This window comes from Eucyclogobius newberryi, unplaced genomic scaffold, assembly GCF_026437365.1.
Source record: "Eucyclogobius newberryi isolate DKJ021-1_F unplaced genomic scaffold, fEucNew1.0.hap1 SCAF_1, whole genome shotgun sequence".
Classification (NCBI taxonomy): domain Eukaryota; kingdom Metazoa; phylum Chordata; class Actinopteri; order Gobiiformes; family Gobiidae; genus Eucyclogobius; species Eucyclogobius newberryi.
Window position 1 is genome coordinate 18178177 of NW_027315723.1, and position 16307 is coordinate 18194483.

The following is a 16307-nucleotide window of genomic DNA, read 5'->3' on the forward strand; positions in this document are numbered from 1 at the left end:
GCAGCGGAGATCCACACTCCAGAGGGCGCTAGAGCAAGACAGAAGAGACTGGAGGTCCTCAAAACTCTCCTCAGACTATGGGTTCAGTGGAGAACCTGGTGATCCCTGAAGAAACTGCTCAAAAAGCTTCAGGTTGAAATGAGCACCAACCACGACGCAGTAGTGGAGATTCTGGACCGGTTCAGAGTCCCAGATGGAGCTCACCTCAAACCCAAGAACATTAAGAACCTGAGTAAAGCAGGTGAGAGCTGACCTACGGACACAGATCGGCCTCTGAGCTCCTAGTGATGGCAAAGGACCAAAATCCACAGAGGTCTAGAAGGACGCCATGAAACATCTCAACATCTGCCTCAAAGCCTTCAGGAACCGGCCTAGAACTGGACTCGCACGGTTCGTTTAACAGTGGGACAAGCTCTTGAAAATGTTCTTTTTGCAACACAGAGAAACAAAAGTCAGTGAGGACGGTCTGAACACCAGGCGCCATTTTGAGATAATTCTTCTCATCTTTTTATCTGAACCCTCACACACCTTTGTTCCCTAAAAGGAGTTCACTGGCTTTAGAAGATTCTTCACCTTACTCACATTGAAAAAAATAAAAAATAAATAATATATATATATATATATATATATATATATATATTACCCCCCCATTAAACAGGTATTTTTTAATTCCATAAATCATCCCCAGACTCCCTCTGCTGTCCTTGCACTTTTCTTAAAATGTCGAGGCATTTTTATTTCAAACTGTTCAAGTGCCTCTTCTGCCAGCAAAGAAAAGACATTACATTTACAACCTTTGCAGTTTAGCATTTGTAACAATTCAATTTCAGATTAATCTTGTGGCCCAATGATAGGAGTGAAAATAAAATGTTTATTCGTGCAGGTTAAAGGGTCTTGATTATGATGCCCCCAGAGTGCATTCTGTAAAGACTTTTAGCTCTCAAACACTAAACAGCCCCTGGTGCTGAAATACATGGAATCCATGGAAGGCACCTACATTGACCATATTTTATTTGCTCCATTTTGGCACGGTCACATGAGTTATTCATATCTTTTGAGTTAAAAATATCACAATGATCAAACTAAAGTCTTGTCAAACCCTATTTAAATCCATACATCTCTTCCAAACAGAGTCTCTCCCATCTCACCCTAAGTACCTGTTAAAATATCGTAACATGCCTAATTAAACAGTTTTATTTTCTAGATTACAAGTAGAAATTGCCTCCCTAAAATCCCAGGACCAAAAAATGTCATAAAGCTTTTATAGAGGCTACAAATCATTTGGCCAGAAAGCTAAGCATAAGAATCAGTTATGTTCAACCAAGTGGCACGTTGTTTAAAAGTACTGCCTCAAATATAAACTAGAATCTAAAGTAAAAGCACATTTATATGTGGTATGACAGTGGAAACGGCTCACAACAGTAAGCTTCAGTTTTCTATTAAACGTTTGGGTGTCTCGGTCTCTTTTGTTTTGCTCCTAAAACAGACAGAACAGACTTCTGGGACAGTGTGGGTCAGAATGGGTGAGGTACAAACACTTTTGAATACAAATATGAAAACAAGAAACAGGAAATACAAAGACATGAATACATTACTTATATGTTCTCCTCTTTTAGGTAAAGTTCTGTTGCTGTGGTGTAGTCCTATTATACACCTGAATTAGACCTAATTATAATCCTATTATAGACCTGGATTAGACCTAATTATAGTCCTGTTATAGACCTGGATTAGACCTATTTATAGTCCTGTTATAGACCTGTATTAGACCTAATTATTGTCCTGTTATAGACCTGGATTAGACCTAATTATAGTCATGTTATAGACCTGGATTAGACCTAATTATAGTCATGTTATAGACCTGAATTAGACCTAATTATAGTCCTATTATAGACCTGGATTAGACCTAATTATAGTCCTGTTATAGACCTGGATTAGACCTAATTATAGTCCTGTTATATACCTGGATTAGACCTAATTATAGTCCTGTTATATACCTGGATTAGACCTAATTATAGTCCTGTTATAGACCTGGATTAGACCTAATTATAGTCCTGTTATAGACCTGGATTAGACCTAATTATAGTCCTGTTATAGACCTGGATTAGACCTAATTATAGTCCTATTATAGACCTGGATTAGACCTAATTATAGTCCTATTATGGCCTGGTTTGGACATGGATAATACGATTGTGTGAACAGTTTTTGGAGCATTGACCTAAATGAATAAAGATAGAGAGAGAAAAGAAAAACTTGTTTTCTTTTTTTTTGTTATGTTTTGTTCATTTCTGTCTTGGACAAAATAAAATAAAAAAAATAAAAACCTTTCTATCGACACAATTGAAAAAGACAACTCACCACAATGTGTATGTTTCAGTTAGCTTGTTAGCAATATGTCAGTGTCCTAGCACCGGTGTTGTCGTCCCAGGCCCTGTGAAGCAGCCCTCACGTCTCAATAGTGGAGGAACAAGGCTGACCAAACGCTGCGTCACATGACCATGGAAGACAAACTGCCGGACGAAGGATCCTATTCGTGACGCCAAATTGTTGCAAAATTCCTGCAAACAATTACCAAGAAGTAAAGAAATATAACAGAGTTTGTCTTTCTCAAAAGGTGGATCTTTATTTACTCACGCACTGTAAATATCACTGTCCCTGACAACGGTATCTGTCCCTCATCCTCCGTAACTATGACAACACACATTCTGATTCTTGATATTCAAGACAAACAAATATCAAGGTCTGAAGATTTGAGATATCTCAATGAGAGGAGATTTGATCCCTGAGCCATGTCCCGAGGCACGACTGGCACGATACAGAGGCACCGGACCCTCTTTATCAGGGGCCTGTGCTCGCTGTGGACAATAACAACAAAGATGGAGTGACATGACATTTTTACATTACACAGGCTACCTTATATATAATCTGTGGTCCCGGAAACTGAAAGTGTCCTTTTTGTGAATCCTATTTTGTGTACTTAACGCATACTTCATTTTCAATTTTTTTCCATGACACTATCTGCATCTGTTTTGTGTGACTTTGCTGAATGTCCGCCGACCAGAGTGCCCCGGTTCATCGGCCGAAGCACTAACATGTAACGCTGCGGACACAGTAAATAAATGGACAGGGCGTTTTCAGAGTTTGCATGGGCTTAATCTGCGTATGTCAGGACGGGACCGACGGGTGTAGCAAAGTCAGCTCCGTTATCGCGGTAGCTTCTCAGAACTCGGACCTTGAGCAGTATATTCGACTCTACTAAGTGAATAATAGCGATGAAATTGCTTGAATCAGCCAAAGTGCAGATCAAATTAAGTCTTTTTATATGTGTTACATGTATAATTCGTTAAACATCTCTTGAGAGTACATTCTTGTCTACATTAGCTTGGTGTAGACGTTAGCAACATTAGCACAACGACACACAACACTTTTAAACCTGCAGAAGCTCAAAGCGACTGGCGCAAAATAAACTAAAGGGAAAAAACACCATCTTTAAGCTATATTATATCATCTAACACAGGACGCAGAAATGCTGGATTTTTTTACTTGGACTGTGACATGTTCCGTGAGTTTCTGAGTAGAAATTCCGAGTTACAAGGCTCGAAATGTACAAGTCGGAACTCTAAGGACAACTGGAATGCACCATAACTGCTTTTGGGTAGGAGTATTCCTCCTTTCAAGCTTCTTTCGAGCTGGATGAGACTAGTCCTCTTTAAAATGTGGTTTAATTAGGCCTGATGTAAATAATTTAGGCCTGCTCCCGATAGACCCACTTTAGTCCTACTTAATAGCTTTAATCCTTGTTCTGGTCAATGGTTTGATGGCGACGGCTTTGTCCTGCTTTAGTCCTGTTGTTTGTGATTGGGCCAGACCAATGCAGTCGATGTATATTTCAATTCACTTTAGATTTTAAATTGCACCACTGTGAGTTTTTAGTGGATATTACGGAGATATAACAGAACATTGCGGTGACCAGACCATAGAATCTGAGCTGTCTTCTGCAAAAGGATGGCGCAGTGATATGCATCAGTAATTAAATGTTGCCGGACTACTTTTGCGGTTGGACAGAAATGATGCGCGGCAATATTTTTACTGACTTTTAGAAGTGAGAATAAACGGGGTTATTAGATGAATCGGTTAACAGCAACTAATCTGTTGTTGAGGTTAAGATGAAGCAAGAATTACATTGAAATGACTCAAAAAACATGCATATTTAGTGTTTATATTGGGAAAACAATTTAGTCTCAAGTTTAATCAAAATGTCCTCAAGCTGCAGCTCCATCTGTGTCAAGTTTTGTTGAAGTCTCATATTCAGGGGCTCTTTGCAAACATAAATAAATTAGCTGAAGATAGATTGCCAAAATATAATACACATAAATTCCCTTCTTCCCCTCTGTGGGTAGTCTCCCTTCTTGTTCTAAGCCAGGGGCCAGGGGGCTCAGGGGTCCTGCACTGCACTTTTCTGGACCAAGATGTCTGATGTGGGACCTTTCTGTGTGGACTTTGCATGTTCTGCCCGTGTCTGCGTAGGTTTCCTCCTGTGGTGTGCTGGTGTCTGAAGGAGACTGTGTTTGAGAAAGTGAATGAGGGACAAGGGATGGACGTGCGCAATGGCAACAGCCTGTGTTTATAACTCGTGTGTTGTTTGTTCACTAACATGTACTGTCCCCAACAAAACATACAAACAAACAAACAAACAGACAAACAAACAAACAAACAAACAAACAGACAAATGGGTCTCAAAGGTCTACAGTCTGTCCTGTGACATTGAAAGCTCAGAGTTCAGACTGTGCAAGAAGAAATTTGACAGTTTTCTGTTCATTTTGTTTTTAAAAAGAAAAAAACAGTATGGTTGTGTCCCAATCTTTATTAATATTTGTAGTTCTAGTTAAATGGTAGGAGCATCAGTTGTAGTACTCATAGTAGTAGTATTTATTTTTGCTCTCAAAGTGCTGCTGCTGCAGAACTAAGCGGCTTTTCATGTATTTGGGACGTTTCAGTCTGTCATGAGCTCACTTCATCCTTTGTTCTGTCATCTCGAAGTGGCACTTGCTTTTTAGGTTTTGTTTATAAGCTCTTAAAAGGAAACTTGAAGGTGAAGAAGGTGAAGTCAGTTGCTTGGAGGGTTGCCAGGTGAATACTCTTAATCGCTCGGGCCCCATCCACAGTTTCAGAAACCCTGCACGGATCATTGGAATATATATATATATATATATATATATATATATATATATATATATATATATATATATATATATATATATATTTATATATAAATATATAAAATCATAGGCCAATGAAGAATAATTTATTGTGAATGAAAGAGAAAACTTAAGATGTCACTGTTGTTTGGTTCTAGTGTCAGAAATCATGAATAATAGAACATTGTCATGTCTCTTTTCACAATAATTATGACACTACAAATTGATATCCAAACGTGACATTAATGTCATGGCAACAATCACGGCTTTGGAGCTGAATAATGGCATCTCTCTGAGGCTATTGTGGGGACAAAAACATCATCTTTTCTTCTTCATGCTGACAGAAGAGGATGAACAGTTTGGGGCGTTCACATAGGGCGCACATGTGCTGTCCACTCCACCACCGAGCAGTGCCAGCTCCTATGACCTCTGCTATGACCTGCGTTTGGTTCAAATCCATCTCTGACAGCGAAAACAAACTAAGGTGCAAATATATAAACGGCATAAAAAAGAGCTGTGATTGTTGTCATAAGAACTCGAAGTCATAAAATGAATAAATCAAACTTATTTTATCAGCCTTCGTCCTCCATCACCAAACACCAAATTCTACAGGAGGAGGAGCAAGACCTCAAGAACGAGTGAGGAGCAGGACCTCCAGGCCTCCAGCAGATGATAGGAAGTGTCCAAAAATGAGGCGCTTTACAACATTATCTCCGTTTGTCGGTGGATTATTTGGCGAAGGGTCAGAACTGTCCTTGAGGATGATGTAAAATGACATCCTTTTATTTTGAAAGGTGGAGAGAATCTTTTTGTTAGAGATTTATTTATTTATTTTTTTTCTGGTATCGCCGCAGTATAAGATGTAAAACGCCATGGAAACCTGCAGATCTGTGGACTTCGGCAGGACTGAACAGCCAGATAAAAAAAGTTATTTCCATTTAGGTCTATTTTTAGGGCAATAGATTGAACAAAAAAACTACATTTTGCTTCTGAAATTGTCACGATTATCATTTATTTGGTTCTCACGATTATATTGTGACCTGAATAATTGCATCCCTATTGATTCGTTCACACTGCACTTTCAGCTGACAGCAGGAGGAGCTAACGTTTGATATCGCGACATCTCTAACGAACAATGACAATAACTCAATAAATGAAGCCCTTAGGCAACGTGAACGCTATGATGCCATCGCGGAGCACGTTTCGACCACAGAACGAGCCTTAAAACTGTCCAGACGTTTGACTTTTTTACCTGTGATCTCTGGTGTGATTTCTGAGGCTTCGAGGGAGAGGACCTTGTAAACAGGGTTGATGAAACAAACATTATTTAAGCTCAAAACTTCAACTCGTGCTGATTCTTTCTGATACAACTGTGCGTTTCTATACGTTTTTTTAATGTTTGCTGGTGCAGGTTGTTTGTCCTTTGGTGTGATTTTTTCTGTGTGTTTTTTGTCGTGGATCATGTTAAACGGACGCGCGATTGCTTGAAGTGATAATCAAGCAGCTTTTTATCTCTCCTTTTATCTCTCTTTTCATCCTTATCGCTCACTCGTGTCTCGTTTGTCCAACTAATGTGTTTCTGGGCCTCAAAAGCTTCAGCGCGCCGACTCACGGTTATCAATACCATCAATATGTTTTATCTTCTCCATTTCTATCTCTCTCTGCCTTCTCTATTCATCTCTTCACTCTTCTGCTCATGTCTCTCTCTCTCCTTCCCTTTCTGCCCCCCGTTCTCGCTTTTCCCATCTCCCCTTGCCTCTTTGTCCCTTCCCTCTTTCTTTCTCATCCACTTCTTCTTCCGTCCCTCCCCTCTGTCGTTCTTCTCTTCACCTGTCTCCCTTACCTTCTTCCTCCCCTCTCTTCCTCTTCTTTCTCAGCTCCTCTCTGTCCCTCCCTGTCTCTCGCTCTTCCCTTCACTCGTCTCCTTCTGTCTTCTCTCAGTCTCCCTCTCTCTCTCTCGCTCTTCCCTTCACTCATCTCCTTCTCTGTTCCCTCAGTCTCCCTCTCTCTCTCTCGCTCTTCCCTTCACTCATCTCCTTCTTTGTTCCCTCAGTCTCCCTCCCTCTCTCTCGCTCTTCCCTTCACTCATCTCCTTCTTTGTTCCCTCAGTCTCCCTCCCTCTCTCTCGCTCTTCCCTTCACTCATCTCCTTCTGTCTTCTCTCTGTCTCCCTCCCTCTCTCTCGCTCTTCCCTTCACTCATCTCCTTCTGTCTTCTCTCAGTCTCCCTCCCTCTCTCTCGCTCTTCCCTTCACTCATCTCCTTCTGTCTTCTCTCAGTCTCCCTCCCTCTCTCTCGCTCTTCCCTTCACTCATCTACTTCTGTCTTCTCTCAGTCTCCTTCCCTCTCTCTCGCTCTTCCCTTCACTCGTCTCCTTTCATGCTCTCTCAGTCTCCCTCCCCGTTTCTCTCTCTCCCCTCATCCCTCGTTCATGTCACATATCTTTCCCTGCTTCCTGGTTACGGTCGGCGGCGTGCGGAGGTATGAAGCTAAGGTTAGCGCGCCAGAGCGTTTAGCCGCACACGAGCAGATTTAGCGGCGCGTGAACCTCTAAACCTGCAATTACAAACGCTAACGGCTCCGGCGCCGCACGACCACCAGAGTGAGACGTTCACTAATCGCACGAAACGACAAACCGAACATTGGGAAACGACAGAAAACGGATTATGAAGAAACATTATGTCAAATATCCATGGATCTCTGCTGTGTCTTATTATTTTTTCTAACTGTTAGGATTGGGTTTCTTATTAATATTTATGAGCAAACTGGCAATATTTGTATTCTTCTGTAAAGTTTGTCATATCACATAACATTAAGTTAAAGGACTGATGACCAAGCAATGTTTTAATTCAATGAGCAGAGTTAAATTTCAATTAAAAAACAAACAAAAAAACATTACAAATAAAATCATCATAAAGTCATCAACATTCCACCGGCGAATACGATAAATGGAAATAATTTATGCAGCGGGATGAGAAGAGGAGGAGGAGGAGGAGGAGGAGGAGGGCACCCAACAACTGTCAAAGGCTGGGCTCAAATAGTCATGAACGTGTATAGGACCAAATAATAACATCTGCAGTTAATTTAATAATTTATATCATTAATTTGACTCAAGTGGCCTGACTGTGAAAGAAAAAACACAACAAAATTGACCTTTTTTACCTTTATTTTACATGTAAAGTCCTATTGAGATTCGTAGGTCTCGTTTTTCCAAGGAAGTCCTGGTTCTACTATGACGAAGTATAAGGGCCAACCCCAAAAAAAAGGTGGGGCACTATGAGAATAAAGTCATTAATTAATTACTTTATTCTCGTTAAATAACGAGAAAAATCTCATAATTTAAAGAGAATAAAGGCAGATACGCGGTTCACTTTCAGCCCCGGCTCTCGGCTCCCCCCCAGTGTGACATAATGGTACAGTCCAGTAACAGTGCTCTGTTTTGTATGAACTGTGTTGAAAGCTATGAAGCCGATCTGACAGTCAAATGCATCTGTCTGGAGTCTTCATTACACAAACACACCACCACCAGGACGCAAATGGCGCTTGGTTAAAAGTGATTACGAAAGCCCACAATAGATGTCGATCTTTATGATGCGGGCCTTTTAGACATTACAAACAATAATGTACCCGGTGCAGTGTCCCACGTCAGGTCCTGGACCTGTAACATGACGTACTCCGGTGTTGGGTGCTCGCGTGTGTTGGAGCTCATGCCATGAAGTATGGATGATGTATGGATGATGTATGGATGATGTATGGATGATGTGTGTGCGTAAAACATATTGCTTTTTGGCTGTGCCAAACACGATCCGGGCGTCAGGAGCTGAGTGGAAGCGCAAACTGCAGACATATGTTTGTGTTCTGTGTGTTTGACTGAGTTTGTCCAAGGGATGACAAAAGGTTAGAATCCGGGCATAAAATTTAAGTGCACACAATGAGCACGTCAGAAGAGTGACTTAGAGAAACAACTTAGAGGAGCAGAGAACGTGTGAATATAACAGCGAGGCTGCTCCTCCTGTCTGCGGGCAGCTGTGGCACGAGCACGGCTGCTGTTTGAGCCCATGATGCACTACAGCTGCATCATGGAGAAAGTAAGAAAGAGTTTATTATAACAGTTTGTGAATAATGCGACACAGGAAAGGTGCTGCTAAACGCAGTGTCTTGTCTTGTAATAAACACACGTAAGACATCGTTTTAAAGGCCAGGAAACACTTGAACATCTATTTCAGGCTTTTATGTAGTTCTAAACTGTCAACTCATCCAAGCCCGTTCTTGTGCGTCCTGACCGTGGGGCTGAAAGTGAACTGCTCACGTCACTTTGAATCGGCCCCTAAACTACGACTTTTTCTCGTTAATTAAGGAGTTTTTTTCTCATTAATTAAAGACTTTTTTTCTCGTTATTTAATGACTTTTTTCTCATTAATGAATGACTTTTTTCTCGTTATTTAATGACTTTTTTCTCGTTATTTAATGAGTTTATTGTCGTTAATTTCCGACTTTTTTCTGACTTAGACTTTTTTCTCATTAATTAACGTATTTTTTTCTCATTAATTAATGACTTTATTCTCGTAGTGCAGCACTTTTTTTTTCTTGGTTGGCCCTTATACCTTAAACAGGACAATGAATGATTGCGTTGCCAGGTCTTTCAGAAGTCGTCAAAATGAGCCATTCAAGCTTTTTGTAACAAATTCTAATCCGTTTGCGCGCGATACATAAAAGACCGTTTCCCCTGACGCTTGTGCATCCTGACAATGCAACCTGTGAGCTCCATCAGGCCGAAGACGCACACTTAGATAGCTGCATACTTTCGGGCTAGCGCTACGGCCACGCCCTCTTTTGGGTGAAAACAAACGGTGTTAACAAATAAGCGGGAGATACAAATGATGAAAATGTGATCGTTTTTGCTCCAAAATACAACAAATATTCATACTGGCGACACAGCAGCCACAGACGGAGAAGTTGGTGAATTCTTTTGTTCAATCTGGAGGGATGGAGGTGTATCGTGTCAAACAGATTACCTGGAGTTTGAATTGGACAGTTGTAGATGTCGGGATACGGACATCTCTCTCGCACCCGTATTTCTCGCAGTTTTTTCCGTATAACGATCGTGATTGGATATCGGGATTTAATTAAAAGATCCACCATCTTCTCCGTGCGTGGCTGCCGTGTCGCCAGTATCAATATTGTGTTGTATTTTCGAGTAAAACGATCACATTTTCATCATTTGTATCTCCCGCTTATTTGTTAACACCGTTTGTTTTCACCCAAAAGAGGGCGTGGCCGTAGCGCTAGCCCGAAAGTATGCAGCTATCTAAGTGTGCGTTAGGGCCACTGCATTAACAGCAGTTCGTTCATGCAACGAGAGCGGCTGGACGAGCTTTTCTCTTTGTTTAGCACTTGGACTCACAGTAAGTCTGACCTAAACGTTCAGGTGAAGCACGGAAACTCCAAACTACAAGTACTTATTAACATTCAACACCACATACTTACATGTTCCTGCAATGAAACCCAAAACTATAATGTAAAGTTTTTTCCCTGCGTCACTTTTCCAGTGGAGAGTTGGCCACCAGCTTTTCTCAGTGATTCCCATGGAGACCGATGTTTTTTTAGTTTTAGGCCTTTCAGCTCACAGTAAGAAGGCTACAGTTCCAAACAAAGCAACAATCAGGTGCCAGCCTGAATCAAAAATCATTTTCATAAATTTTACACTTCTCTATTTTGAATCAGTCACTTTTATTTGGTTGTTAATGTATTTAAAATGTTTCAATGTTCAATAGAAATAAAAGTGTGAATAGTTAACTAATCCAAACTAAGTCACAGCCCCGTTTCTTTGACTTTTACCCATCCATTATATAGATATAGAAATGGCAAAAATATTATGAAAAACGTGATTAAATCATAATACGACTGTTTCCTAAAATGTCCGTGTACTGTATGTACTTTATTACTTCCTCCTCTCATCTCTCATCTCTTTCCCTGTTCACTTAAGCTCATTCATTACCGCTCTGCCGCTTCTCCTTCACCCAGAGGTCAGACACACTCACTTCAAACTTATCATCGCTGCTCAAATTACTTTTTCCCTCATGATAAAAGTGATTGCATCAAAAGGCGGGGATGAAAGTGAAACAGCGTTTTACACCACACCCTGCTCCGCAAACGGCCACAATCCTTTAAAGCAGAATATTAGCATGCTAACAGATGCCCTGCATGATGAACAGCATTTGTGGAGGCTTTACGACATAAGATGATTAACTTTCAATCCTTTTAATCAAGCGCAGCAGTTTTGTCAAATAACCAAGTGACTGGTGTCAAGGGAAACCCGGCTCTAATCTGCAGCTGTGTCCAAAAGAACAGGCCGTTTACTCAGAATAAACTCCAGTGATGGACGTCCAGCAGCGTTTTGGGACATTTATTTGTCAGCCTTTGCATATAATTATAATGTAGATTTATAAACTAGTCGGTGTAATCTCTCATTCATCCAGGAGAGTTCCATCGTAGAAAAAGATTGTTTTATCATCTGGACTTTCTTTTGGAAAAAACAAGATGTTTTGACTCTCATCCAAAAGTAATTCTCAACCAGAGCGAGAGCTGACTCGCCCCGTGGCTTCAAAATGCTGTTGTATTTTACGGGTAAATTAAACCTTAAACCTCCATAAAGAGGATTATTTTTCTTAACAAAAATTGCCTCATTAACTGAAGATCAGTTTTAGGGGACACAGTATCACAAATGGACAAACAGGACATGCTATTATCAGGAGGCTCCGTCCAGTGGGCAGGGCTCAGAGTTCTTAGACTAGATCCTCAGATTGAGAATGACTCTTGAATGAAAGTCGAAGCGTGTTGTTTTTGTGTTCAGAATATACGACTGAATCTTTTTCTAGATTTCTAACTCAAGATTGTGCATTGTTGTTGTGCCCTTGAGTTTGTTTAATTTAAAATTATTTGTATTAATATTTGTTTACAGAATCAATATTTGAATGGGGTTGTTCAAGGGGCAACAGACTTTTATAGTTGTGTAGGTGAAGTCTGTCCCTGAGATGAAAAAGATGCTTGGGATTTTTATCATTTAAATTGCAGACATGATGACTTTGATGACACCTCTCGTCTAAAGGATTCACACTGTCACTTTCTGTTTGCTTTCGCTCTAAATAAATACACACTTAAATCAACAGAAGAGCAAAATAGTTGAACAACATTCACTGGTGCCGGCGATGAGCGTCCAGCATGTTTCCTCCCGGTGCATTCGTCGCTCTTGACGGATCTTCTTCTTGATTCGGAGTGAAGAGAAGCTCTCTTATCGAGCGCTGGAGTCGATGTGTCCTTGGGCTGCTTCTATCGACTCCGGCAGTAGCTCCTCTCGTCGGCTTCTCAAAGGTCCTCCGTGACCAGCCAACACACAAACCGAACCTCAGACACACACACGACGAACACAATGAAGGGTCATCGCTCATTCTCAGTTGGTCAGCTTTCTGTGCTCTGAAATGATTGTTTTCTTTGATTTGTTTGAAGGTGAAATGACTTTAACAGCACGTCTGGATGACCAAAACATTTTAGCGCATATTTTGAGTATAAGGACGTAAAATATGACTATACAGGAAGAGTTTCTCACCATCATCCTTTCAAAGTGGCTTCGACAGTTTGAGAGACCCACACGTGATTATTATTGACGCGCGGTCGGATATTTCGCCGCAGTTTCCGACCGTGCATTTTGAAAGATCGCGAATGGAGTTCAGAGGGAGTCTCGAGGCATTAACAGTCAAATGTTGCGGGATATAAGATGACAAAGCAAGATATTCTCTAGATCTGTGTGTTTAAAGCTGATTTAAGCATACATTCAAATAAAACGGATAATAACAACAAAATCCAGAGTAGGCAGAAGCAGAAGCCTGTCGTGCCCCGTCTTCGAAACCAAAGTGCACAACGTCACTGGACATTCATCAAAAAATGGCGGCTGCATAATTTCAGACATGTTTGTGATTAGTTACGTTAACTTAAAGTGCCCATGACGGGTTTTTACAATTTTCAAATGTTGACTTTATTTGGTGTATTTATGCCTATATATTATACATATATATTATAGTTTTAAACCAATCGAGCAGGTATTTGTGGAGAAATCGTTGGCTGGCTCATTCCAGTCAAAGTTTATGCATCATTTACACAAAGAAACAACTTGGTCAGATGCCAAGGTCAGATGTTTTGTCAGGTCAGATGTTTGTCCATGTTATTTTTGAACCGTAAAAATACATGTGATGATATAAATACTAGATATACATTTAATACCAAACTGTGAAGCACCTTTAGAAATAAAGAAAAATAAATAAACATATTTAATCAAATATAAGGGGAAATAAAATACAAAACTGTAATGTAGGTTTGTGGAAGTTGCTGCTTTATTGAAATTTCAGCCTCAAAACACTGATTTATAAGGAAATAAAATAATTGTGTTTAATTTGACTTGAGAAAACCGACTGCCCACATCTGAACACAACACAGTGCATAATTTCTTGTTAACGACTCACCATATTTAATATTGATCAGTCTAAATGTGTGTAAACGTGCGTAAACGTGTGTAAACGTGTGTAAACATGGTGTAAATGTGGTGTAATTGTGGTCTAAACGTGTGTAAACGTGTGTAAGTGTGAGTAAACATGTGTAAACGTGTGTAAGTGTGGTGTAAACATGTGTAAACCTGTGTAAACGTGTGCTCTCCTGCGTTTTGTGCCGCTCAGACCTGGACGACCCCATCGTGACCGTGCACCAGAGCATTGGCGAGGCCAAGGAGCAGTTCTACTATGAGAGGACGGTGTTCCTGCGCTGCGTGGCCAACTCCAACCCTCCCGTGCGCTACAGCTGGCACCGCGGGAGGGAGGTGCTCACCCAGGGCTCCGACAAGGGCGTGGAGATCTACGAGCCCTTCTTCACGCAGGTAACATGACTGCACGACACCCACCCAGCGCACACACAGGGCCCAGCAAAAGAAGGTTGAATCCTGTCAAATGGACGACGTGAGCGTGTTGTGCCGCTTATACAAGCAGCTTCTTCAGTTCTGACACGGCTTTGGCAAAGGGGGCCGTCCTTAACTGGCCTTAGACCTTTGAAAATTAGATGAGGCAGACCCGGCAGACGAGTTGAAAAACGTTTTACTCAGGTCCATATCAGCTATATTTGACGTATCAGACATATATAAAGACACAGAGGACATGAAAGAGAAGCTGTTTGGTGTCAGGGCTTCCTATAACTTTAGGATCGTGAACAAATATTTCTAATACTGGACAAACTTGACCGTATATAGATATACTATACCTATGCGACTGGCCAACATACCTAGACTTCATTGACAGTAGCTCCAGACTAACACATGATTTAAACACGGATTATAGCCATCCGTCGTCCCACAAACACACTCTCTTTCACACACCACACACTCAAACACTGGAGCGAAGGTGGGTGAAGTGTCTCGCCCAAGGACACAAGGACAGTGGGCACTGTCGCCCCCCTGTGGCACCTGGCACTACAGCTAAGTAACCTGGTTGGATTTGTGAATAAGGAACAATCTTGCCAAAGTCCGATTCGTGTACACATGTACAATAGGCTCCTCCCCTCAGGTGGAAATTAGCTTGAGCTACACCTCTCTGCTGATAAGGTTAAAGTATATTGTGCTATGTCCCTGTCTCAAATAAATGAACTAACTAGGCACTTCCATGTCAAAAGAAGTAGTATTATTATTTTAAAAAACATCTCTTTTATAGACCCAACCAAAATCCAAGCTGTCAGCGTCATTGATGTAACACGAGGTGCCCATCACATCGATCGTGTTCTAGCAGTCGATCTCAGAGGCCGTGAGGGTCGATCCTAAAGTCTGTCTGTTTTAACTCTATTTTCTGGCTTTACAAGTGACAGTCCAGAGCTCTACAGCGGCGCGAGTGGACCGAGCGCGACAAGAGTCAGGGCTAGGAGCAGGAGGAGGAGCCAGGAGGAGGTAGGAGACAGGAGAGTCGGGGCTGGGAGCATGAGGAGGAGGCAGGAGACAGGAGAGTCAGGGCTAGGAGCATGAGGAGGAGGCAGGAGATCGGAGAGTCAGCACTAGGAGCATGAGGATTAGGAAAGAGTCGGGGCTAGGGGCATGAGGAGGAGGAGGCAGGAGAGCAAGTCAGGTTTAGGAGCATGAGGAGGAGGAGAGAGTCGGGGCTAGGAGCAGGAGGAGGAGAGAGGAGAGAGAGTCAGGGCTAGGAGCAGGAGGAGGAGAGAGAGTCAGGGCTAGGAGCAGGAGGAGGAGATAGAGTTAGGGCTAGGAGCAGGAGGAGGAGAGAGAGTCAAGGTTAGGAGCATGAGGAGGAGGAGAGAGTCAGTGCTAGGAGCAGGAGGAGGAGAGAGGAGAGAGAGTCAGGGCTAGGAGCAAGAGGAGGAGAGAGAGTCAGTGCTAGGAGCAGGAGGAGGAGAGAGGAGAGAGAGTCAGGGCTTGGAGCAAGAGGAGGAGAGAGGAGAGAGAGTCAGGGCTAGGATCAGGAGGAGGAGAGAGAGTCAGGGCTAGGAGCAAGAGGAGGAGAGAGGAGAGAGAGTCAGGGCTTGGAGCAGGAGGAGGAGCATGAGGAGGAGCAGGAGGAGGAGATCAGATGTTAAGTATCATTAGGCCGTGAATGAAGCTCTACATTGTGTTTAGCCTCATGTTTAAACCTGTTTCATACTGACAATAAAAATATGACTAAATTATAATAAAACTCATCATCTAAAAGTCGCTCATGAGCAGAAAACGTGTCTCTTAAAGCTGTTAAAAGGAGAAGGTTCAGCTGTGACTCGCGTTAGAGTGCAGCTTCTCTTCAGACACATATTCACGCCAGTTTCTCGAGAACTGAAGACGCTCCTGCGAGAAAACGTTGTCCAGGTGAAAGAATCCAGCTTTCTTTTGCCGTGGGACCTACCGACCGGTTACACTGACCGATTACACTGACCGATTACACTGACCGATTACACTGACCGATTACACTGAAGCTCTACATTGTGTTTAGCCTCATGTTTAAACCTGTTTCATACTGACAATAAAAATATGACTAAATTATAATAAAACTCATCATCTAAAAGTCGCTCATGAGCAGAAAACGTGTCTCTTAAAGCTGTTA

General features: G+C 41.8%; 1 protein-coding gene across 1 annotated transcript in view; it reads left to right on the forward strand.

The window, feature by feature from the left end:
• mdga2a (MAM domain containing glycosylphosphatidylinositol anchor 2a) overlaps window positions 1–16307 on the forward strand; it is a 338648-nt gene that overhangs the window by 69811 nt on the left and 252530 nt on the right. Inside the window, exon 4 of the mRNA XM_072449239.1 lies at window positions 13920–14116. Within this exon, the coding sequence (XP_072305340.1) occupies window positions 13920–14116 (197 nt within the window). The remainder of the gene's footprint in view (window positions 1–13919; window positions 14117–16307) is intronic.